At 43.9% G+C, this 21,583-nt stretch overlaps 1 protein-coding gene across 2 annotated transcripts in view; it reads right to left on the bottom strand.

The window, feature by feature from the left end:
• CIT (citron rho-interacting serine/threonine kinase) overlaps positions 1-20,726 on the bottom strand; it is a 160,713-nt gene extending 139,987 nt beyond the window's left edge. For both annotated transcript variants that reach the window (XM_021703638.1, XM_021703639.1), the window contains exons 1-4: positions 20,631-20,726; positions 14,959-15,100; positions 7,056-7,231; positions 2,514-2,615 (exon numbers count right to left, since the gene is read on the bottom strand). In XM_021703638.1, coding sequence (XP_021559313.1) covers positions 2,514-2,615; positions 7,056-7,231; positions 14,959-15,100; positions 20,631-20,726 — 516 coding nt within the window. The remainder of the gene's footprint in view (positions 1-2,513; positions 2,616-7,055; positions 7,232-14,958; positions 15,101-20,630) is intronic.
• Between the last annotated feature and the right edge of the window lie 857 nt (positions 20,727-21,583).

The following is a 21,583-nucleotide window of genomic DNA, read 5'->3' as shown; positions in this document are numbered from 1 at the left end:
TTTTCTTTTCTGAGAGCTAATGAAGAAGTCTGTTAATACACCCAAACATGAGGGGCTCTAGAAGATACAGAGAGCACAAGGCAAATGTGTATGCAAGAAATATCCTAGAATGTCAGTGAGCCTAAAACATACCAAGGTCAGTTATGAAGGTCAGGGATCCATGCCCCATGTCTCAAGGAAAGAAAGTTCCAAAGACAATATTCAAGGAAAGGAAGTTTCAGGCCCTAAACAACAGGCATAGTGGTGGTCCTCAAGAAGCATGTGGTTAGTGCAAGGCCAGTCTCCCAACACATCTGTATGGAAACACCTTCGCTCAGAAGGCTGGGTAGTGCTGTGGGCGGCGGGAGTCGGGGGGCTCAGGGGTCTTCTCTACCAGCACTGCGTTCTCAACTAATATGAAACCAACGCAAATAAACTGTTTATTATAGGTCAGGAATAAAGGCAATAAAGTCCCCCAAACTACCCTATGGAAGTTCAAGATAAATAGGAGTCCATCCCTCTCTTACCTTCTCTATGTGAGGCTCTATAAAAGTTTCTCTCCATTCAAGGTAATAGGATGGTCATGTTTGAAGGGCTGAATCAGGAACAAAAATTGTTTCTGGGATACATTTTTTTCCTTTAGGAATCTAAACCCCCAAGAACCTAAACAAGGCCCCAAAATGAATTTTAGCCTCGTATACGTTATGCTACATGTACATTAGAAATACTATGGCACTGTTCAAAAGGATGAGGCAGATCTGGGGGAGGCCGGTGGGGAGTGGGGGAACTGGGTGCTGGACATTAAGGAGGCCACGTGATGTAATGAGCACGGGGTGTTATATGCAACTGATGAATCACTGACTTCTACCTCTGAAACTAATAATACATTATGTTAATTAATTGAATTTAAATAAAAAATTAGAAAGAAAAAAAGAAAGCTGTGGTAGGGAGGCAGTTCCCCTTTCCAGATTCATTTACAATTAATTGCAAAATTCTATAACTATCCTCTGAATCACATCTAACACTCAAATGTTTTTGTTGTTGTTGTTTTTTTAAGATTTTATTTATTTATTTGACAGAGAGAGACACAGCGAGAGAGGGAACACAAGCAGGAGGAGTGGGAGAGGGAGAAGCAGGCTTCCCGCTGAACAGGGAGCCCAATGCAGGACTCGATCCCAGGACCCTGGGATCATGACCTGAGCTGAAGGCAGACACTTAACGACTGAGCCACCCAGGTGCCCCTAACACTCAAATGTTTAATGATACCAAAGCACAGAATAAACAAAACAAGGTGTGATGTGCCTTCATGTGCCACACACCGCCATGGGCAAAGGCAAAAATAAATGTCGGAGGGGGCGCCTGGGTGGCTCAGTTGGTTGGGTGACTGCCTTCGGCTCAGGTCATGATCCTGGAGTCCCAGGATCGAGTCCTGCGTCGGGCTCCCTGCTCGGCAGGGAGTCTGCTTCTCCCTCTGACCCTCCCCCCCTCATGCGCTCTCTCTCATTCTCTCTCAAATAAATAAATAAAATCTTTAAAAAATAAATAAATGTCAGAGGTAATAAAATATTGACTAATTTTAATAGAAAACAAAAGAATGAGGCAGATCTGTATGTGTACGTGCTGACATGGAAAGATGTCAGGGGTAAATTGCTGAAAGGCAAAAAGCAAGCTGAGGAGCAGAGTAGAAAGCAATATACACCAATTTTGTAAAAACAAACTATATACATGTGTTATAAATACAGACATAGAAATATTTTTTCCATTAGGGTCAGGAAGAACATACATAACCATTAATACGTTTTCCTAAGGAAAAGGATTAGAAAGAAAGGTAGGGGCGCCTGGGTGGCTCAGTTGGTTAAGCGTCTGCCTTCGGCTCAGGTCATGATCCCAGGGTCCTGGGATCGAGTCCCGCATTGGGCTCCTCGCTCAGCAGGGAACCTGCTTCTCCCTCCGCCTGACACTCCCCCTGCTTGTGCTCTCTCTCTCTGACAAATAAATAAATAAAATCTTGAAAGAAAGAAAGAAAGAAAGAAAAGTAGAGAACCTTCCCTTCTATTTCATACCGCTCTGCAGTGCTTGCATTTTCTTAAAATCACAATGCATTATCTCAATTTTTAAAAATTAAAAAATTTAATGACATTCACTAGATTTAGTGGTGATCATTTTGCAGCATAGACAAATACTGAATCATTAGGTTGTACACCTGAAACTAATATAATGTTGTATGTCGATTATGACTCAAAAAAAAAAATTAAAGCAAGATTCTAGTCTACTAAAGGTCATATCAGACTATTCCCAAATAAATGACTTCTCATTATTGCCCTTTAAGCCATGGCTACAATACCCAACAATAGATGGGGCTGTCTCTAAATGGACTGGCCCTTAATCTTTAGGACAGGAGAATAGGAAGATACCTCAAAGTGAGGAAAGCAACTTGATGGACCGTACGGGCAAGAACTACATCCAGTTCTACATCTGTGATATCTGAGTGTCAGCACTGGACTAATTCTAGAGAGACGGATGGAAAGACTCACCAGATAAAGGTTATTTTTGTCCTGAAAGGCGTACTGTAACTGGGGGATCCAAGGGCTTGTGCTCCGAGATAATATGTTCCATTCTTCCTCAAAAAATGAAACCTAGGGGGAAAAGAAACTCTTTAGACAATTATAACAGCATTGGGGTAGGGTGGGGAGAATGCCCTATCCTCTCTCTGTAAGCCAAACTAATGTCTCTAGTTTAAAAAAAGAAAAACCATCCCTTAGCCCAGCACTCAACAAATTTCATTCATTTGCCTACTTTGCTCAACATTTTTGCCAGATTTGTATCTTATTTGTTCAATCATTGGCTGAACCCCTCGCCTTAAAGTCAACTCACTTCTTTTAAATCTACGTATATTTCTCTTTCTCTTCTTCTTCACCTCCTCTCCCTGAACAATTCAGTCCTAAAGCCATTACGTGGTGCAGAACAAGGTAAGCATCCATGACAGGTGGTAGGAAGAGAGGGCCACGGTGGCCCAGAACAGGGTGCCAGGCCCAAGCAGTGTGAGGAGGGCAGCGACCATGTGTAAGGGCAGTCCAATATCGGGTATCAAGGGCCCACAATGGGTGAGGAAGGCATCCACATGCAGGGATGGCCTGGAAAAGGGCATCTGAGCCCACCAAGGGGAGGAGTGGCAGCAAAGACAGGAGACTGGATGCATACAGATGCATAAAGTAAGCTAGAATATTAAGGGAAGAGAAGAGAGCTACAAATACAGAAAGGGTGAACACTAGAATAAACTCAGTGAAGTTGGATTGGACTTGGAGGTACTGGTGTGAACACATGGTTTTTCAATATACAGAGACAGAGAAATAAATATAGATGTAGGGCGCCTGGGTGGCTCAGATGGTTAAGCGTCTGCCTTCGGCTCAGGTCATGATCTCAGGGTCCTGGGATCAAGTCCCGCATCGGGCTCCCTGCTCCTTGGGAGCCTGCTTCTCCCTCTGCCTTTCTCTCTCGCTCTGTCTCTCATGAATGAATGAATGAATGAATGAATGAATAAATAAATAAATAAATAAATAAAGATAGATGTAAATGTGTGTGCAGAGGTAGGTGTATTCCCTGGCTCTGTCCACTGAAAGGGGTCTGGAAGGTGTGATACCCCAATAGCAATAAGGGCATCTAGTGCCCAGATCTTGGCTTCTAAATACCCTCTTACACTGAAAGTTATTGCTCATCTTTGAGAAATAACTGATGCAAGGGTGGGGCAGGCAAGAGCCTGAACATCTTGTTGTGCCAGAAAGCAAGAGACAACCCAAAGAAGGGGATGTGTCAAAAGACGCAAAAATCAACCTGAAGAGAGTCTCGTGGCCCAACTTAGAGGACAGTTTGAGTATAAAAATACATAATGACAATAATGGCTTGAACTCATTGACTTAAACAGGAAAATACAAATCCACACAGCTATAAGTTAATAAATTGAAAGTTTTGTGAGGAACAGGTGCTTCTAGTTCGAAAACACTTCCCTACGGAACACTAATGTAATGACGAAACAGACAGGGCTGACCCCACAGTGAAGCATGGCAGATACCTAAGTGAACGTTGATGTGAATGCGACAAACTGAAACAAAGTCACCCGTTGGGATGCAACGAGAACAGGGCATCTTGTCTGTGATATTCCTGCCAAAGATCTAGCACCTGAACCTGAGCAACATTGGACATATCTATATTTTACAAAATAAGTGGTCTCTAATCTTCAGAATCGCCAAGATCATGAGAGTCCAGGGAAAATTGAGAAGCTGGTCCAGAATGAAAAAGACAAAAAAGACAGGACAACTAAATGCTATGTGGGATCCTGAGCTGGACACTTTTGTTCTAGAGGAACATGAAACAACCAGTGGAACATGAATGGGGTCTGAAGATTAGACAGTGGTAATGGAGCACTGTTTCTCTCCTGATTTTGATGGTTGTATTGTGGTTCATGGGACAGCGTCCTTATTGTAGGAAATGCACACTGAAGTCTTCGGACGTAATGGGGCATTGGGTTGGCAATGGATTTTCAAATGGCTCAGGAAGAAAAAAGTTGTTCATACTCTGTGCTAGTTTTCCGTGTCAACTTGGCTAGGCTACAGCACCCAGCTATTCAATCAAACACGAATCTAGGTGTTGCTGGGGAACCACAACCCAACCTCCGTAATCTCCTGCTCCTGATCTGAGGTCCTTCTCCTTTCCCGGCACATAAAAGGTGTGCAGTGAAGGTTGGCCAAACTGAAGAACCTACATCTTTACTTGCTCACCGTGGACTCTTTGTTTGAGCCCTGAAGCTTCTGTTAAAATAAGTGGTCTCTGAGGACTCTTCTGGTTCCCACCAAGCCCTGGGCAGCTGTGCTGGCCTCTCCTGGGTGACTGGTCTTGCTTACAGGATGTGCCACTCCTGTCTCCTTCTCTGGCATTTCCTTTCACTCACTCCCTGTGCTGGTTTTTCTCTTCTCATGCCCTTAAATTCCAAAGCCTTGCCATGGCTCAATTAAAGATTCTACTTTTCTTCATATTCACTCTCTTAAGGAATGGTTGGGTAGCTTTCATTAGCTCCTGTGTGTGTCTGATTTTAAAAACCCCCCAGCCCACGCAGAGCACCTGGGTGGCTCAGTTGGTTAAGCCTCTGCCTCTCTATCTCAGCTCAGGTCTTGTTCTCAGGGTTGTAAGTGCAAACCCCGCACTTTATTTCAAAAAAAATAAAATTAAAAATAAATTAAAAAAAAATAAAAGGAAACGAAAAAATAAAAACCCCCAGCCCATACCTCACACAGGGTCATTGAGAGTCCTTCACCTCAAGGAAGGCACACCTATTCGAACATCTCTATTGCTTGCCTGCAGTATAGTATATTAGATTGTTTTCTTTTTACATGCACTACTTCCCATATAAAACAAACACTGCAAGGTCAGGGCTACATTTAATGCCTCTTCTCAAGGACCTAGAAGCACACCACGCAGAACAGGTGCTCGGGAAGTGTGTCCTGATGATAGATGGTGGCTTAGGTACTGGAAGCTTGAGTGAGCATCTTCCAGTCTTCCCTTCCAAATGATTTGCAACGTCCTGTCATTTCTCCTTTCGGTGAAGTTGTTCAGATTTCACTGCTAAACACAGGCTACGTCATTCTTGGACTCTGACAAGCAGCCTCCTGCCCTCCACTGCTCCTTTGACTGGAGGCCGCACAAGGTCACTAAGTCCTCAAACTCTGATCCCAACCTCCTCCTTCCAAAAGTGCAAACGATCCCCAACCACCTCACAGAGTAAACTGCATTTCTGAAAAACAGTTCTTGGGGGATGGGCAGTTACCATGTCATAGGTACAGAGTTTCTATGTGGGGTGATAAGAAAGTTCCAGAAACAGAAAGCGGTTATGGTTGCACACAACATTGTAAATGCAATTAAGACCAGTGCATTGTACCTTAAAAAGGATTAAAACAGTAAATGTTATGCTATGTATATTTTGCCACAATAAAAAAAAAGGTTCTTCCAATTTCCCGATGACCCTGTCCCCAACCAAATGTCTCATTTCTCCCCATTCCCTCTGTTCTAAACCACTACGACGAAAACACACACACACCTGTATAGCATTCTAGTACTCAATCCTCCGGAACATCACACACACACACACACACACACACACACACACACACACACACACACTTCCACCTGCCGTCACGCCTCTCTGCCCAGAACCTACGTTCCCTGTCAGTGGTGTGAACCTCCCCTGACTGTCCCTGGCTCACCCACATCTCTCCTCACTCCATAGTTGGCGAATTTGCTCACTGCTCTCCCTTCTGCGATGCTTTAGCTGCTAAGCGCCTGCTTTACACATTTGCATTTTTCCTCCACTTTCCAAAGTTGTTTTTAAAACCTGTAACTAACAGCCATGGAGCTTCAATTCCTTCTGCAGGCTTCCCACGGAGCTGGGTACATTATCGGACACATGATGTGCGCTCAGACGTCTGTAACTAATAAATTGCTCTGAACACCAAGGCTGATGACCATCTCTCTAGAAACTCGGCAAATGAATCAATATGTCTGGAGCAGCAGGCTTGTTTAAAGAAAGAAAAATACCACAACCAAAAAGGGAAGTTCTTACCTGCTCTTAAACAAGCAACACCCTAGCCACAGAGTAATTGTATTTCATTTCTTCAAAGGCCTGTTTAAAAATCAAATACATATGCCCACAGCACAAAGAAAGAAAATGTGCCCCAAAGCGAATGTTGTCTAACCCCACAATATGCGTATCTCGAAATCCCCCAGCCAATGGTCAGGAAAGGTCATCTTAAATTCGTTAGTTAAAAGGCCATGTTGATTCTGAACAAAATACAACCAGAGAAACGTGATAAAGAAATCAAGGGGAGCTTGTGAGGCTTCAAAATGAGTCAATATCAGTTCAAGAAGAAAAGCTGAGAACATGAGAGAGCTTTCTGCAACCGTCATTAACCAGAGAGTCACCAAGGAAAACTTGTGTGATCCCAGATGTCAATTCCACAGATCATCACCTCTGCAGTGAACATTCTGGCACAGAAAGGGGAAAGGCCGTGGTGTTAAAATGCTCCTACCTGCTCTTGGGCCAACAAGGTCTTCTTCTTCATGACTTTCATGGCATAGATGTCCCCGGTTGCTCGCTCCCTTACCACCTGCACTTCGGCAAAGTGACCACAACCCACAAGACTTCGGACTTCAAAGTCCTTGGCTGAAGGCTGGAGCTCCTGTAACTCAGCGATGGTGTCAGAATCTGCAAGAGATGGAAGAGTTGCTCCCAGGTAAGGAAAGCATTTCAAATACATGCATCTTTATGAAAGCAAAAAAAAAAAAAAAGAAGAAAGGAAAAAGTGTTCCTATGTGTTCCCTCCCTGTCAAAAGACATTTAGTCACTTTCTCATCCGTCATGAATAATTATAAAATCAGCACAAAAGTGTTTTTATATGTTAAGTTAAAATTAAGGGCTCCAGAAATTCCAAAGCAGTTTCCATGGTAGCTATAATTTGAATCCTGTAGACTCAGAAAATAGGAGGAGAACACAAATCATGCTTTTCTTCCTCCTCTCTGAAGGGCTGCAGGGCAGTGTTTGGTCAAACATGTTTATAAGCATTTAGACTGACTTATGATGTGACATAAGCAACACGATTCCCATCACAATCCACTCTGGAGCAGACTTCCAGATCATTCCATCCTAAGTGCATTCTGCAGTTTTATCTCACTAACCCAGGTTTTATCCCACTATTCCATCTCCTTGGATGCTGTCAGAACTACCTTCTTTCCCTTAATATATAGCAGCGCTACCAAAAAACAAAAAATAAAACCAACCAACAAACAAAAAAAAAATGACGTCCTGGCATTTGCTCTGCAGAGTTGGCAGGTCACACCCCTGGAAGGGTTTACAACTATCTTTTTCTTAGCATATAGTCTTACTCCTTTTTCAAGTGCAGTCTCTCAGTCAGTATCTTAGCCCGCTCAGGCTGTTACCACAAAATACCACAGATGAGGTGGCTTAAACAACAGGCATTTATTTCCTACAGTTCCGGAGGCTGGGAAGTCCAAGATCAGGGTGCTGGCAGATCGAGTTCCCGGTGGGAACCCGCTTCCTCGTTTATAGAAAGCTACCCTCTCACTATATCCTCACAGGATGGAGAGAGAGGGAACCCTGGTCTCTCTTCTTCTTCGAAGGACAATAGTTCCATCATGGAGGCCCCACCTTCCTTCGTGACTTCATCTAAATCTAATTACTTCCCAAAGGCTCCACCTTCAAATACCACCATATTGGAAATTAGAGCCTCAACATTTGAATCTGCAGGGGGACATGAACATTCAGTCCATCACAGGTAGAGATCCTCCATGTATGAAGTATGGATTAAATGGATGGCAGATTTGAAATCTACCATATATTTATTGATGCTCTAAGAACACCAAGCTGGGACATCACTGGATATGCAACGACTCTAAGGATCTGAAAGAATGGAGCGGAACAGCTGTATCCGACTGAAAAATTCAATCCTTCACATGATAGAGAAACTCCATATAGAGAAACAGGGGTTACACTCCAAAGGAAGACAAGAGGAACACATAATCAAAATTATCCGGGAGAATCCCTCAGAAAGGTGCCGTGATGAAGACCAAAAGACTCCTGAATTCCCACACGGACACTAAAGTCCTCCGGGCACTAGAGTGGGTTGCCATGTCCACGGTTGGGCACCAGATAAAGCCAGGAGGCTACATTCTAGAGTTACACTCGGCTTGGCAAGTTATTCACACAATGAGAGGAAATGAGTCCAATGAAGGGGAAAGCCATTTCATACCTATAGTTGTTGGGCAGCATATTGATAAATTAGTCAATGCAGTTTTAATTGCTACCCACCCCCTTTCTTTGTGGCACGAGTGGAGTTGAATTCACTTGGATCAAAGGCACACATGATGAACCCCACTGCACTGGGTACCTTCCCAGCCACAGACCACACCTTTCTCTTCAGCCAGTCAACCTGAAAATACCTCCCTTTGGTCCCTGGGGGAATCAGGCAAGAGTGCTGGGTAGATCCGAATAAATTCACCATGATCACTGTAAAAAATCAATCTAAAGCGCCTTCATGGAGAATTCCATGCAGAAGCAAAGCTGAAAGCTGCACAATATTTTCCTTTTGCCCTGACATCCCTGTGCCAAGTCCCGTCTTTCTTCCCTGCTCTTTTTCCAAGTTTCTTTCAGACCAGATATTTGAGGTTTGAATTATAATTCCCCAAATATGCTGGCTTGCAACTTTCTGGGTTGAACCTGGTTTTATTATTGCTTGCCCACAAAGCCAACCTCTCTCGATTCTCTGCTGGGCCTTGTGTCCCCAGGTTGCTTATAGCATTTGTCCAACTTAACTCTGGATCCGTGGCTGGTAACCACCAGGCATTTCAATCACGTGAGTAGACAAACTGCTACAGGCAAAACCACAAGAATACTCAGGATTATGAGGAATAATTCCAAATGTCTGTGTCTTTTTCCAAACGCTTTGGATTATTGAGGGGAACAGGTCAGATACTAAACTCAAGAGTATGATGATTGAAAAAAAAAAAAAAAAAGACCCTCACAACTTCCCTCCATACCAGCAGCTTCTATGACTCCAAAACCACATCCCACTTCAGCCCTGCACACTGTTAATTACAGCATTTAAGGACTGAATATTGAGGTGGAAATGAAGATCCAAAGCACTGTAATGAAAATGCAGTCAAAGCACGGCCTTGTCAGATAAACATTTGGACCCAGGGGCAAAAGCCAACACAGCTGAGTATATCCCTTCCTCTCCTGAAACTCAGTCAATTCAACATTTCAATTTCTAGGAATTTGTCCTTCACAGAAACGTTAGCAGATGTGCTGGAAAACAAAACACAGCAAAATGCTCATCACGAGAACTGCTTGTAAAAGAAAAATAACCAGAAATGAACCTAAAGGTCCAGGGGCGCCTGGGTGGCTCAGTCAGTTAAGTGTCTGCCTTCAGCTTGGGTCATAATCCCAGGGTCCTGGGATCGAGCCCCACGTCGGGCTCAGCGTGGAGTCTGCTTGTCCCTCTCCCTCTGCCTCTCCCTCTGCCTCTGCCCCTGACTCATGCTCGCTCTCTCTCTCAAATAACTAAACTCTTTAAAAAAAAAAAAAAAAAGAAAAGAAAGAAAGAAAAAAGAAATGACCTAAAGGTCCATCAACAGGAAAGTGGAACCAACCTAAAGTCCACCCACATAAAAGAATATTAGGCAAGGGCGCCTGGGTGGCTCAGTCGTTAAGCGTCTGCCTTCAGCTCAGGTCATGATCCCAGGGTCCTGGGATCGAGTCCCATATCGGGCTCCCTGCTCCGCGGGAAGCCTGCTTCTCTCTCTCCTACTCCCCGTGCTTGTGTTCCTGCTCTCACTATGTCTCTCTCTGTCAAATAAATAAATAAAATCTTTAAAAAAAAAAAAAAAGAATATTAGGCACATGAAGTAGCTCAATCTCCACGAGAATATACATTCTTTAAGGGCAGGGATTTTTTTCTGTTTTGATCACACTATAAACCCAGTACCCAAAACAGAACCTGGCACAAAACAAATGCTCCATAAATATTTGTTGAGTAAATATATTGCTAAGTGAGCAAAGCTAGTAGCAAAATATTACAGACATATGATCCATTTTGTGTAAAATGAAACAAGAGTGATGTTAGAACATACATGGAAAGGGTTGATTGATTGCTAGAGCGTGTTGACTGGTACACAGGAGTTCACTATGCTATTCTCTTTACCTTGAGACATGCTTGAAAATTTCTATAATAAATATTTTATAAGGACCGAAAAAATTGCAATATTATGCACCAAACTGGTAACAGTGGATATCTCAGACAGAGGAGATTTTGAGGGATATTCTCTCATTTTGACCTTTTATATTTAACTTTGTATTCTGTTTACAATTAGGAAGAAAAAATTCTTAAAGTTATATATTCACCTGTAAGTACTACAGTTGTGAACATACAGAAGCTTTTGCCTACAGTAAACATAGCTGAAAGAGCATAGGATTGCAACTACTGTCAAATCACCAAGAGCAGTCCAATTTCAACAATTATCAACACTTTGCATGCATAATATCAGTTTATTTTTTTACACAAATTCTATAATACAATGCTTAAGGTTTTCCCACTTGGTTTGCTTAGCAATATAGCATTCGACCAATATTTACTGAACATCTACCATGTGCCAGACACTGTTTTAAGCACTGGGAATAGAACAGTAATTAAGAAACAAAAATCTCTTCCCTGGTTCCCAGATCCGGGTTTCCTGCTCCCGGCCCTCCTTTGGCCCAAAGCTGGGGCACCTCTTCAGAGCTATACCTCCGTCTCATTTCCTCCAACAGTCCCAAAAGAAAATCTCCACCTCTATGACAAGATTCAAGAAACTTATGCAGCAGCAGCTGTTGGCCATTTTTCCCATTACATTCCAAAACAGAAACTCAAAAGAGGGAGGAGCGCGTGGGTGGCTCAGATGGGTAAGCATCTGCCTTCAGCTCAGGTCATGATCCCGGGGTCCTGGGATCGAGCCCTGCATCAGGCTCCCTACTTGGCGGGAAGCCTGCTTCTCCCTCTCCCTCTACTGCTCCCCCTGCTTGTGCTCTCTCGCTCTCTCTGTCAAATGAATAAATAAAATCTTTAAAAAAAAAAAAAAAGAGGGGAAAAAAGAAAACAAACAACCCTACTAATGTAATCACCCTTTTTCAATCACAGCCTCTCGGCCTTACTCTCCAGAAAGCCTCTTCAAAAATACGAAACAATTCCTTGCAAGAGAATTCTATTAGAAAAATCTACATTTCACTAAGCCTAAGTCCCCTGATTACTGAAGGAGTTTAGAAGATCCACTACTTTAAAGTAACCAGAGGGGAGGGGTGTCCAGGGTGGCTCAGTTGATTAAGCATCTGGACTCTGGATTTCAGCTCAGGTCATGATCTCAGGGTCATGGGATCGAGCCCCGTGTCGGGCTCCATGCTCAGCGGGGAGTTTGCTTGAGATTCTCTGCACCTCCCCCTGCTTGTACTATAAATAAATAAATTAAATAAATAAATAAATCTTTTTAAAGAATAAAAATTAAAAATTAAAAAATAAAATAACCAGAGGGCAGACTCCAAACTGATGAAGGTGCCTGTAGATGGCTTAATAAATTCGTCTGTCTCATAATTTCCCCTCCCCTCCCACTCCCTACTTAAAAATTTAAATATTCAAGAAGATAAGGTGGGAGTTTATTCAAACAAATATGGAAAAAAGAAAAGTACCCAAATACATTTTAAAATTAAAGACACACAACGGGGCACCTGGGTGGCTCAGTTGGTTAAGCAACTGCCTTCGGCTCAGGTCATGATCCTGGAGTCCCTGGATCGAGTCCCGCATCGGGCTCCCTGCTCGGCAGGGAGCCTGCTTCTGCCTCTGACCCTCCCCCCTCTCATGTGCTCTCTCTCTCTCATTCTCTCTGTCTCAAATAAATAAATAAAATCTTTAAAAAAAAAAAAAAAAAGACACACACGTATTAAATATATGTTGAGGTTGACGGCCACAGTTATTGGGTTAACATTTATTATCTCTTACGTGTCAGGCAACATAAGCCTGGTCTGTGCACTAATTCATTCATCCCTGCACAGCCTTATTACATGTGTATTTTCCCCATCTTGCAGATAAGGAATCAGAAGAGACAAGGTACAGGTAAATCCCAAAGCCCACTGTGGTGGCCATACGCTGATTTTAGCTACTCAAAACCCCCAGCTCCTTTGGACACTTGCACATCCCCCATTCCATGAGACCCCGGTAATCAGGGTGCCCTGAACCCCTGGATACCCAGAGAAGTTCCCATCACACTTCATATCCTGGCCCAGTGCCTGCTCAAGGGGTAGGCAGATGACCCAGAGCAGAGCTAATTAGAATCTTTCATCGGGATTATACTAATATACACAGTGGACGATAAAAGTTGCACAGGGTATGGTACCCAGTCTCCAAAGATGGTGCCCAATGAATCACATGCCTCCTAGAATTCACGACCTTGTGTAGTTCCCTGGCACATGGAATTTGGGAAGCCCTATAACTCACTTCAAACAACAGAATGCAGCCAAAGAAATCCTCTGTCCCTTCCTGGAAGCTATGGTGCTTTGGAAATTTGGTGCCTGGCACCAAAGGGACCATGTAGATCAGAGGTCAGCAAGTTTTTGCTTGAAGAGCCAGAGAGTAAATATTTTAGGCTTTGTAGGCCATACAGTCTCAGACACAATGACTCAAATGCCTTATTGTGAGAAAGCAGCCACAGAGAGTACATAAACAAAGGGCATGGCTAACAAGTTCCAGTAAAACTTTGCGTACAAGACAGGTATCCCAGGCTGTCGTTGGCTGACCTTGATGGAGAGACCACACGGAGAAGCCACATGGAGAGCAAGAGGCCCTGAGACTTCACAGAGACAGGGAAAGGCCCAGTCATCCCAGAGTCCTAGCTGAGTCCAGTCTTCCAGGCAACCCGCCAAATACTGAGCAGGCCATCTTGGACATTCTAGACCAGGAGAGTCCCAGGTGCCTGCAATCTTAGTCAGAGTCACAGGGAGAGGAAAATTCCTCAGCTGAGCCCAGTCAACCCACAGATTCATGAGAGGTAATACAGTGATTACTGTTTTAGGCCACTATAGTTCAGGGTGCTTGGTTACACAGCAAGGTTGTATAAGGGAGGGTTTCTCACACTTGGCACTACTGAAATTTAGGGCCAGATAATTCTAAGCTGTGGTGGCTATTCTGTTGTTGCAGGAAGGTTAGCATTATCTCTGGCTTCACCCATTAGATGCCAGTAGTACCCTTCCCCTCCAAGCTGTGACAACCAAAAATAACTCCAGACACTGCCAAGAGTCCAGAGGGGGGCAAAATCACCACTGGTTGAAAAACACTGATGTAAGGTAATAAAATACAAAAGTGGGACACGGACACCAGCAGCCAACTCCCCCACCTCAAGGAAGACAAGAAGAGGGTGTGGGTAGAGCCGATTTATGCCTTTCATAGGCCCTAGGCACGCCTCCCTTCATCAGTCCCTTCCTCCATTAAAAAAAAAAAAAAAAATCAAGGGGCGCTGGGGTGGCTCAGTTGGGTAAGTATCCAACTCCTGAGTTCAGCTCAGGTCTTGATCTCAGGGCCATGAGTTCAAGCCCCGCATCAGGCTCCACGTGAGGTGTGGAGCCTAATTTAACAACAACAACAAAAAACTATTAAAAAAAGTCAAAACTTATATTTTACTGTGACATTAACATAAAGATGAATATAACCCCTAATCATTATACATTATAATATTTTTCTTTTTTTTTTAAAGATTTTATTTATTTATTTGAGACAGAGAGAATGAGAGACAGAGAGCATGAGAGGGAGGAGGGTCAGAGGGAGAAGCAGACTCCCTGCCGAGCAGGGAGCCCGATGCGGGACTCGATCCCGGGACTCCAGGATCATGACCTGAGCCGAAGGCAGTTGCTTAACCAACTGAGCCACCCAGGTGCCCTATAATAATATTTTTCTTATTATTTCAAAATTAAATTAAACTAATGAAAAGAAGCTGTTTATTAAAATTAAATACTGTGGGCCCTAAGCACTGCGCCTGCTATGCCCACTAGATTATCAGCCCTGAGTGGGTACAAGGATGGAACCAGAGGACATCGTTTAAGACCCTGGAACCAGCCATGCCAAAAGTTTGACCCAACCCTGGGTTTCTCAGTTTCATGAGCCATACATTCACTTTTTGGCCTAAGCTAGTTTGAGTTGAGTTTCTGTCACCTGCAACCAGCAGACCTGACTTATCTGGTCTCCCAGCTGCAGCAGGTGGAAACTGGCCTTGAAACTGGGTCTGTCTTCCTCCGAGCAGAGTTCTTACCCATGACCACCAACCACTAGCTCATCTGGCCTCCAGCATCTTTGCAGTTTTGTCTAGCAGAACAGTTTTCAAGAGAAAGTTCTCCAAACTTACACTTCCGGACAAAGTTGCTCACGTGCTTGATCTTCATCAGAGCAGGCTGACTACATTCTCCGAAGAGAACGAAGAGGGCATCTAATATCCCTTCTCGGGAAAGAGGAGACATCTGCTGTTGAGTCAGAAAGGGTGGTTTCCCCTAAAAACAGCAAACAGCAGATGGAGACACTGTCAATAACGAAAAGCTTTGATCAATAACATCCACACAGAGTAAATTACAAGCCACCAACTCTAACTGCTCACGACACACGCTAACAGCACAATTCTGGGGCTTCATTCTTTAAAGTGACATCAACTGAGTCATTATGTTATCACTTACAAGATTCCATTACTGTGGGTTTCTTCCACCAGCACCTGGGAAGAAAAACTTCACAAGCATGCCATTAAAAACAAAAAGCCCTTCTTTCTTTTCTTTTTTTTTTTTACTTTTGAGAGAGAAAGAGAGAGAGAGAATGAGCAGGGAGGTGGGGGGGAGGTCAGTGGGAGCAGACTCACCGCTGAGAAAGGAGCCCAATGTGGGACTGGGATCCCAGGACCCTGGGATCATGACCTGAGCCGAAGGCAGACACTTAACCGACCAAGCCTCCCAGGTGCCCAAGGCCCTTCTTTCTTAACAGTCTGTGGCTCATGGGAACATTTACTCTGGACCCTGCTGGTTCTGAAATGTTTCCATGTCTCTACAACAGGACACAATGATTGGTACTTCTTTCGAGTGTGCCCAGAGGTTTGTTAATATAACTGTGGTTTCTTTAATTCACTTGAACAATCTAGAATAGTATGGGCAGAGTGACCATGCTAAAGCTGAACTTATTCATGATCTAGACCAACAGTTGCAAACTGGCAGACTGTATCTAACCCACATGTTTTGTTGGGCCTGCAGCATTTAAAATAATTTGAATTAGGGTGCCTGGGTGGCTTAGTTGGTTGGGCGACTACCTTCGGCTCAGGTCATGATCCCAGAGTCCTGGGATCAAGCCCTGCATCAGGCTCCCTGCTCTGCAGGGAGCCTGCCTGCTTCTCCCTCTGACCCTCTCCCCTCTCATGCTGTTTCTCTCTCTCTCTCTCGCTGATAAATAAATAAAATCTTTAAAAATAAATAAATAAAATAATTTGAATTATCTGCCAGTATTGAAAAATCAGGAAATTTTACCCAAAAGAGGTGGGATTTGGGGGTTCTCCTGCAACACTGGAGGACCGAGCCACATTGCCCCACATCCCTGCCTGGTGATGCTGAGCTGTGGCTGAGTGATGCTGCCCCTCTGGGTAGTGATCGTGGTCTGCAGTTCATCACAGACCTGACTCCCAGTCTTCCAGGTGGCCCCTGTGACTCACCCATAGTCACTGCCTGGCCCCCAAAGACATGAGTTTGCAACTTCTGGTCTAGAACAATGATGTCCATGTGCCAGGCTATGGATTGTGTGGAGGTATCTCTGCAGAGATGGCCACCTACAGGCCCTCTCACTCTGTAGGTGCTTGGCACCGCTCTCACCAACAGCCAGAGTCTATTTCCCCGCCCCTTGAATCTGTGCTGTCTCGGTGACTTGCTTCAAGCAACAGGTGACACAAGTGACATTATGCCAGTTCAGGGCAGAGCTCTAAAGATGCCTAGCAGCTTCTGCTTTTGCTCTTTTGGGAAGCCAGTCACCATGTAAAAAAGCTTAGTCTAGACCAGGGGTCAGCAAACTACAGCCCATAGGCCAATGTGGCCCACCGTCTGTTTTTATAAATAAAGTTTGATTGGAACACAGCCACACCCATTCACTTACATATTGTCTGTGGCTGCTTTTGTGCTACAATGGCAGAGTTGAATGGCTGCAGCTACACCCAAAGCCTAAAATATTTATCATTTCGAGAAGAAAGTTACAAGGCCTGGGTTAGACTACTGGATAATGAAAGACCTCATAGAGAAGCCAGCTGGAGGAACACTGAGATGCCCTAGCCAGCAGTCAGTACCCAGATGTTCCAGCCCCAGCCAAGCTCCCAACACAATATGGCCTCTTGCGTGACCCCAGCTGATATCACAGGTTGAAACAGAACTGCCCAGCTGAATCCAAATAACCCACAGAATCATAAGATAAAATAAATTATCATTGCTTTAAACTCTGTGAGTGGTTTCTTACACAGCACTGGATACTAGAAACGGACTGGCTACATTTGAATCACCTGAAGAACTTAGCTAAAAAACAACAACAGGGCACCTGGGTGGCTCAGTTGGTTAAGCGACTGCCTTCGGCTCAGGTCATGATCCTGGAGTCCCGGGATCGAGTCCCGCATCGGGCTCCCTGCTCGGCAGGGAGCCTGCTTCTACCTCTGACCCTCCCCCCTCTCATGTGCTCTCTCTCTCTCACTCTGTCTGTCTCAAATAAATAAAAATAAAATCTTTAAAAAAACAACAACAACAACAACAACAACAACAAAATTCTCTGGTGCTGGGGCACCTGGGTGCCTCAGTCGGTTAAGCGTCTGCCTTCAGCTCAGGTCATGACCCCAGGATGGGATCGAGCCCCGCGTTGGGCTCCCTGCTCAGCAGAGAGCCTGCTTCGCCCTCTCCTCCCGGCTCGTGATCTCTGTCGCTATCTCTGTCTCTCTCAAATGAATAAATAAAATCTTAAAAAAAAAAAATTATCTGGTGCTATCCCTGACCTACTGAACTAGAACTTCCCAGTTTGTAGCTTAGAATCTGTCTTATTAACAAGCTCACCAAGAGATTCAAACCTCAGCCAGGGATGTGAAGCACTGGGTCACAAGCCACCATACCTGTCACTTTAGTTATAGTTCTGCCACAAATTCCAAAAAATAGTCTTTGTTCCTTCGTTCTTTACTGAGTTTAGACTAATTGGAGCAACAGTTCCCAAATACAGTACTGATGCTTAACCAAGTGCTCAAGTCTGCCACGAAATGAGAAAAAACAAACACCACATGATGACTGGTCTATAAAGCTAAATACATTCAAATTTTAAAGTGACCTTTTATTCTGAAATCACGTCCTTCCTCTGTTGGTGTTTCTTAAAATGTCCCTTCTTTATGAAACGAAAGGACCAGAAGATAATGGCTTTTCTCTATATCTGTCTTGTTACATCCTTCTTGTATCTCTTAGTTGGCAAAATAAAAAGCTGGCAAACCGATGTTGGCCTAGCAAATTTGTGAAATTTTGTTGGCTCAAAAATCTAAATGTCTGCTGACCACATGACACAAAACTCATTGGGACGTTAAGTACAATGTTAAGTAGAAACCACTTAACGCAGGGACACCTGGGTGGCTCAGTCAGTTAAGCGTCTGCCTTCAGCTCAGGTCATGATCCCAGAGTCCTGGGATCAAGTTCTGAATCGGGCTCCTGGCTCCACAGGGAACCTGCTTCTCCCTCTGCCTGCCGCTCCCCCTGCTTATGTTCTCTCTCTCTCTGACAAATAAATAAAATCTTTAAAAAAAAAGAAACTAAGACCCAGTCCAAAGTACTTACCTGAATGGAAAACAAAATCACTACTCTATCTAAACCTCATTAAAATAGTATTACACAGGGAAAGAACAGTATCCGTACCTGGTTAGGCAAATGTTAGATGTATGCTACACTTGCAAATAATAGCTTTCCTGGGGACAGGGAAGAACTCATCATGAAAAAAGATGAACTGGGGATTTACCCACAACCCTTGCTGTTAGAATGACATAAATATAATACACAATAAATTCTAACACACGTTGGCAGTGTTGCCAATGGCTACATGCCCAGCCTCTACTGTCTGAATAAAAATGGAGCCTCTGTCATTTACAAGCTGCATGATCCTGGGCAAGTCCTTGCCTCCCTCGATATCTGTCTCTTCCTATTTAAAATGTAAATAAGAATAGTCCTTACGTCTGTAATGGAGCTGAAGTGAGATAATCAGGAGCATGCTGGCTCTGTACCCAGCACACTGGAAGCCACAATTCTTACAAAGGAGCACATTATACGCCTTCAGTCAATTTTGTAGTAAGTCAAAAAAGTCTTAGAGTAAAACATAAAGGGGCTAAAACATGGCAGCACTCCGGTCAGCTGGCGTTAGGGACAGACTATTCATTTGTGAAAAATATCTCATGACTTAAAATGACAATGACAACAGGAATGGTCCCACAAAACAACCTAAGCTTTAAATCTGTCTCCATTCTGATCTCTTTGAACATTCCCCAATACCAATATTTTGGGGGAAAAAATGTCATCAAGAAAGTATCAGTATTTATCATCATACAGGTATCCTTGCATAAATACCTCCCTAAATATAATTACTGCTAAGTAAACACAAATTTGTCATTATTATAACTAATATTATTTCTACACTTCGCATTAATAATAGTTACCATTTATAACCAGTGGCTTACCAAGAGCTAAGCAAGAAGATAAGTGCTTTACATCAATTATCTCATTTCATCCTCATGATAACCCTGTGAATTTGGTGCCATAACCTCTATTTGAAAGAGTGGCAAATGGATGCAGATAAGGCAAGAGAGTCACCCAAGATAACACAGCTAACAAGTGCTGAGGCCAGGATTCAAACCCAGATCTTCACCACTATCTATATTGTCCCCCTGACTTGTGAATACATAAGTCAAACAAGGATTTCTACATCAACAATGTTTCATCTACAGCAAAAATAAAAGAATTAGAAGTCTACTTGGAAATTATTTCCTGAGCTTTAACACTTCTGGGGTGATAGAAAGCTTCTTTATCTTAAACAGAATATGGGTTTCACAGGTGTGGGTATTTATCATTTTTTTTTTTTTAATAAAGATCTCTTGAACGGGGCCCCCGGGGGGGCCCAGTCGGTTAAGCATCTGCCTTCAGCTCAGGTCATGATCCCAGAGTCCTGGGATCAAGTCCCCGCATCGGGCTCCCTGCTCAGCAGGGAGCCTGCCTCTCCCTCAGTCAAATGAATAAATAAGAATATCTTAAAAAAAAAAAAAAAAAAGATCTCTTGGGCACCTGGGTGGCTCAGTCGGTTACGCGGCTGCCTTCAGCTCAGGTCATGATCCCAGGGTCCTGGGACCGAGCCCCACATCAGGCTCTGTGCTCAGCAGGGAGCCTGCTTCTCCCTCTTCCTCTGCCTGCCTGCCTGCCTACTTGTGATCTCTCGCTCTCTGTCAAATAAATAAATAAAATCTTAAAAAAAATCTCTTGAACGAAAATAAATAGAAGTACATCTATAGCAATTTTGGCCAAAAAAATGCCTTTGTTTGTTTTTCCTTTTTTTTTTTTTTTAAAGACTTTATTTATTTATTTGACAGAGAGAGACACAGCGAGAGAGGGAACACAAGCAGGGGGAGTGGGAGAGGGAGAAGCAGGCTTCCCACTGAGCAGGGAGCCCGACGTGGGGCTCGATCCCAGGACCCCGGGATCATGACCTGAGCCGAAGGCAGACGCTTAACGACTGAGCCACCCAGGCACCCCTGTTTGTTTTTCCTTAACAAAAGAACAACCTTAGTATAGATAAGTGTGAGAAATGATTAAAAAGATCTCCCTTCAAGGACAAGTTCAGCTAGCTACTCCTCTGTACAGTGGCTTTTTCCAATACTATCAGCACGTATAAAAGACCAAATGGGATTTCTCCTAGAAGATTAGCCTCAATCCTGTAATAAGAATAAAAGTGACAAGGAGGTTCCAAGGAAACAAACACAGGTGAACAGAGCTGGCAGCCTGTTACCTGGAAGAAATGATTCAGCTTGGAGGCCCGGTTGGCAATGGGTTCAACAGCACCAGCGTCCAGCAGATTCCGTGCTCCATATTTGAACTTCAACATCTCTCCAATGGTGAAGAGATACAGGAGAAGGTCAAGTGTGAACTGCCAAATTGAGGAGGATGGGCTTGAAAGATCCTGATCTTCCTCAAGATGTCAGGGATAGCGAGGTGAAAACCAGCCACCGCAAAACAGATCTTGGGAAGTTCAGTCTAGCAAGGGACATTAAAAAAACAGATTTTTATTCACTGTAACAAGAGGTAATACTCTTATCTGACATATTCTCTTACAAATCAATTTGTTTATTATCTGCTCTACCGATAATGTAAGCTCCACAAGGGCGGAGACACAGAGCCCGGCACATAGCAGGTGCTAATAAATACTTAGTGAATGAATGACTGAAATAAGCAAATTACATAGTACGTTGGAAAGTAATATGTGCTACAGGGTTAAAAATGAGAGAGAGCAAGGTAGGGGCAATTGGTGTGTGTGCGCAATTTTTAACAGTATAGTCAGAGTAGACTTCACTGAGAAGGTAACATTTGAAGCAAGATCTGAAGCGGGTAAGCAGTAAGCCTTGCTGATGGGCGGGGGAAGAAAGGACAGTGTGCCGTGCAGAGGGAACAGCCAGGGCCAGGGCTCTGAGGCAGGACCTGGCCTTCTCTGACAACAGCAGGGAGACGAGAGGGGCTGGAGCAGAGGGAAAGACGCGGGAAATAGGAGGTGACCGACGGTACCGAGTGTGAAGTCACTACACAGACAGTAGGGAGCTGCCGCACTCCACTGAACGGAAAAACGCAGGTAATGCTGACAAGCAACGAGGCAGGGCGGAACCCACAGGGGACCCCCTCCGGGTTTAAGAAGGGAACAATTCCTCCTGCCCCGGGCACCACCTACTGACCTTTAGGCTCTCTCGGAGG

The sequence above is a fragment of the Neomonachus schauinslandi genome, chromosome 14 (genome assembly GCF_002201575.2).
Source record: "Neomonachus schauinslandi chromosome 14, ASM220157v2, whole genome shotgun sequence".
NCBI classification, from domain to species: domain Eukaryota; kingdom Metazoa; phylum Chordata; class Mammalia; order Carnivora; family Phocidae; genus Neomonachus; species Neomonachus schauinslandi.
This window is presented reverse-complemented; position numbering and strand designations above follow the sequence as displayed.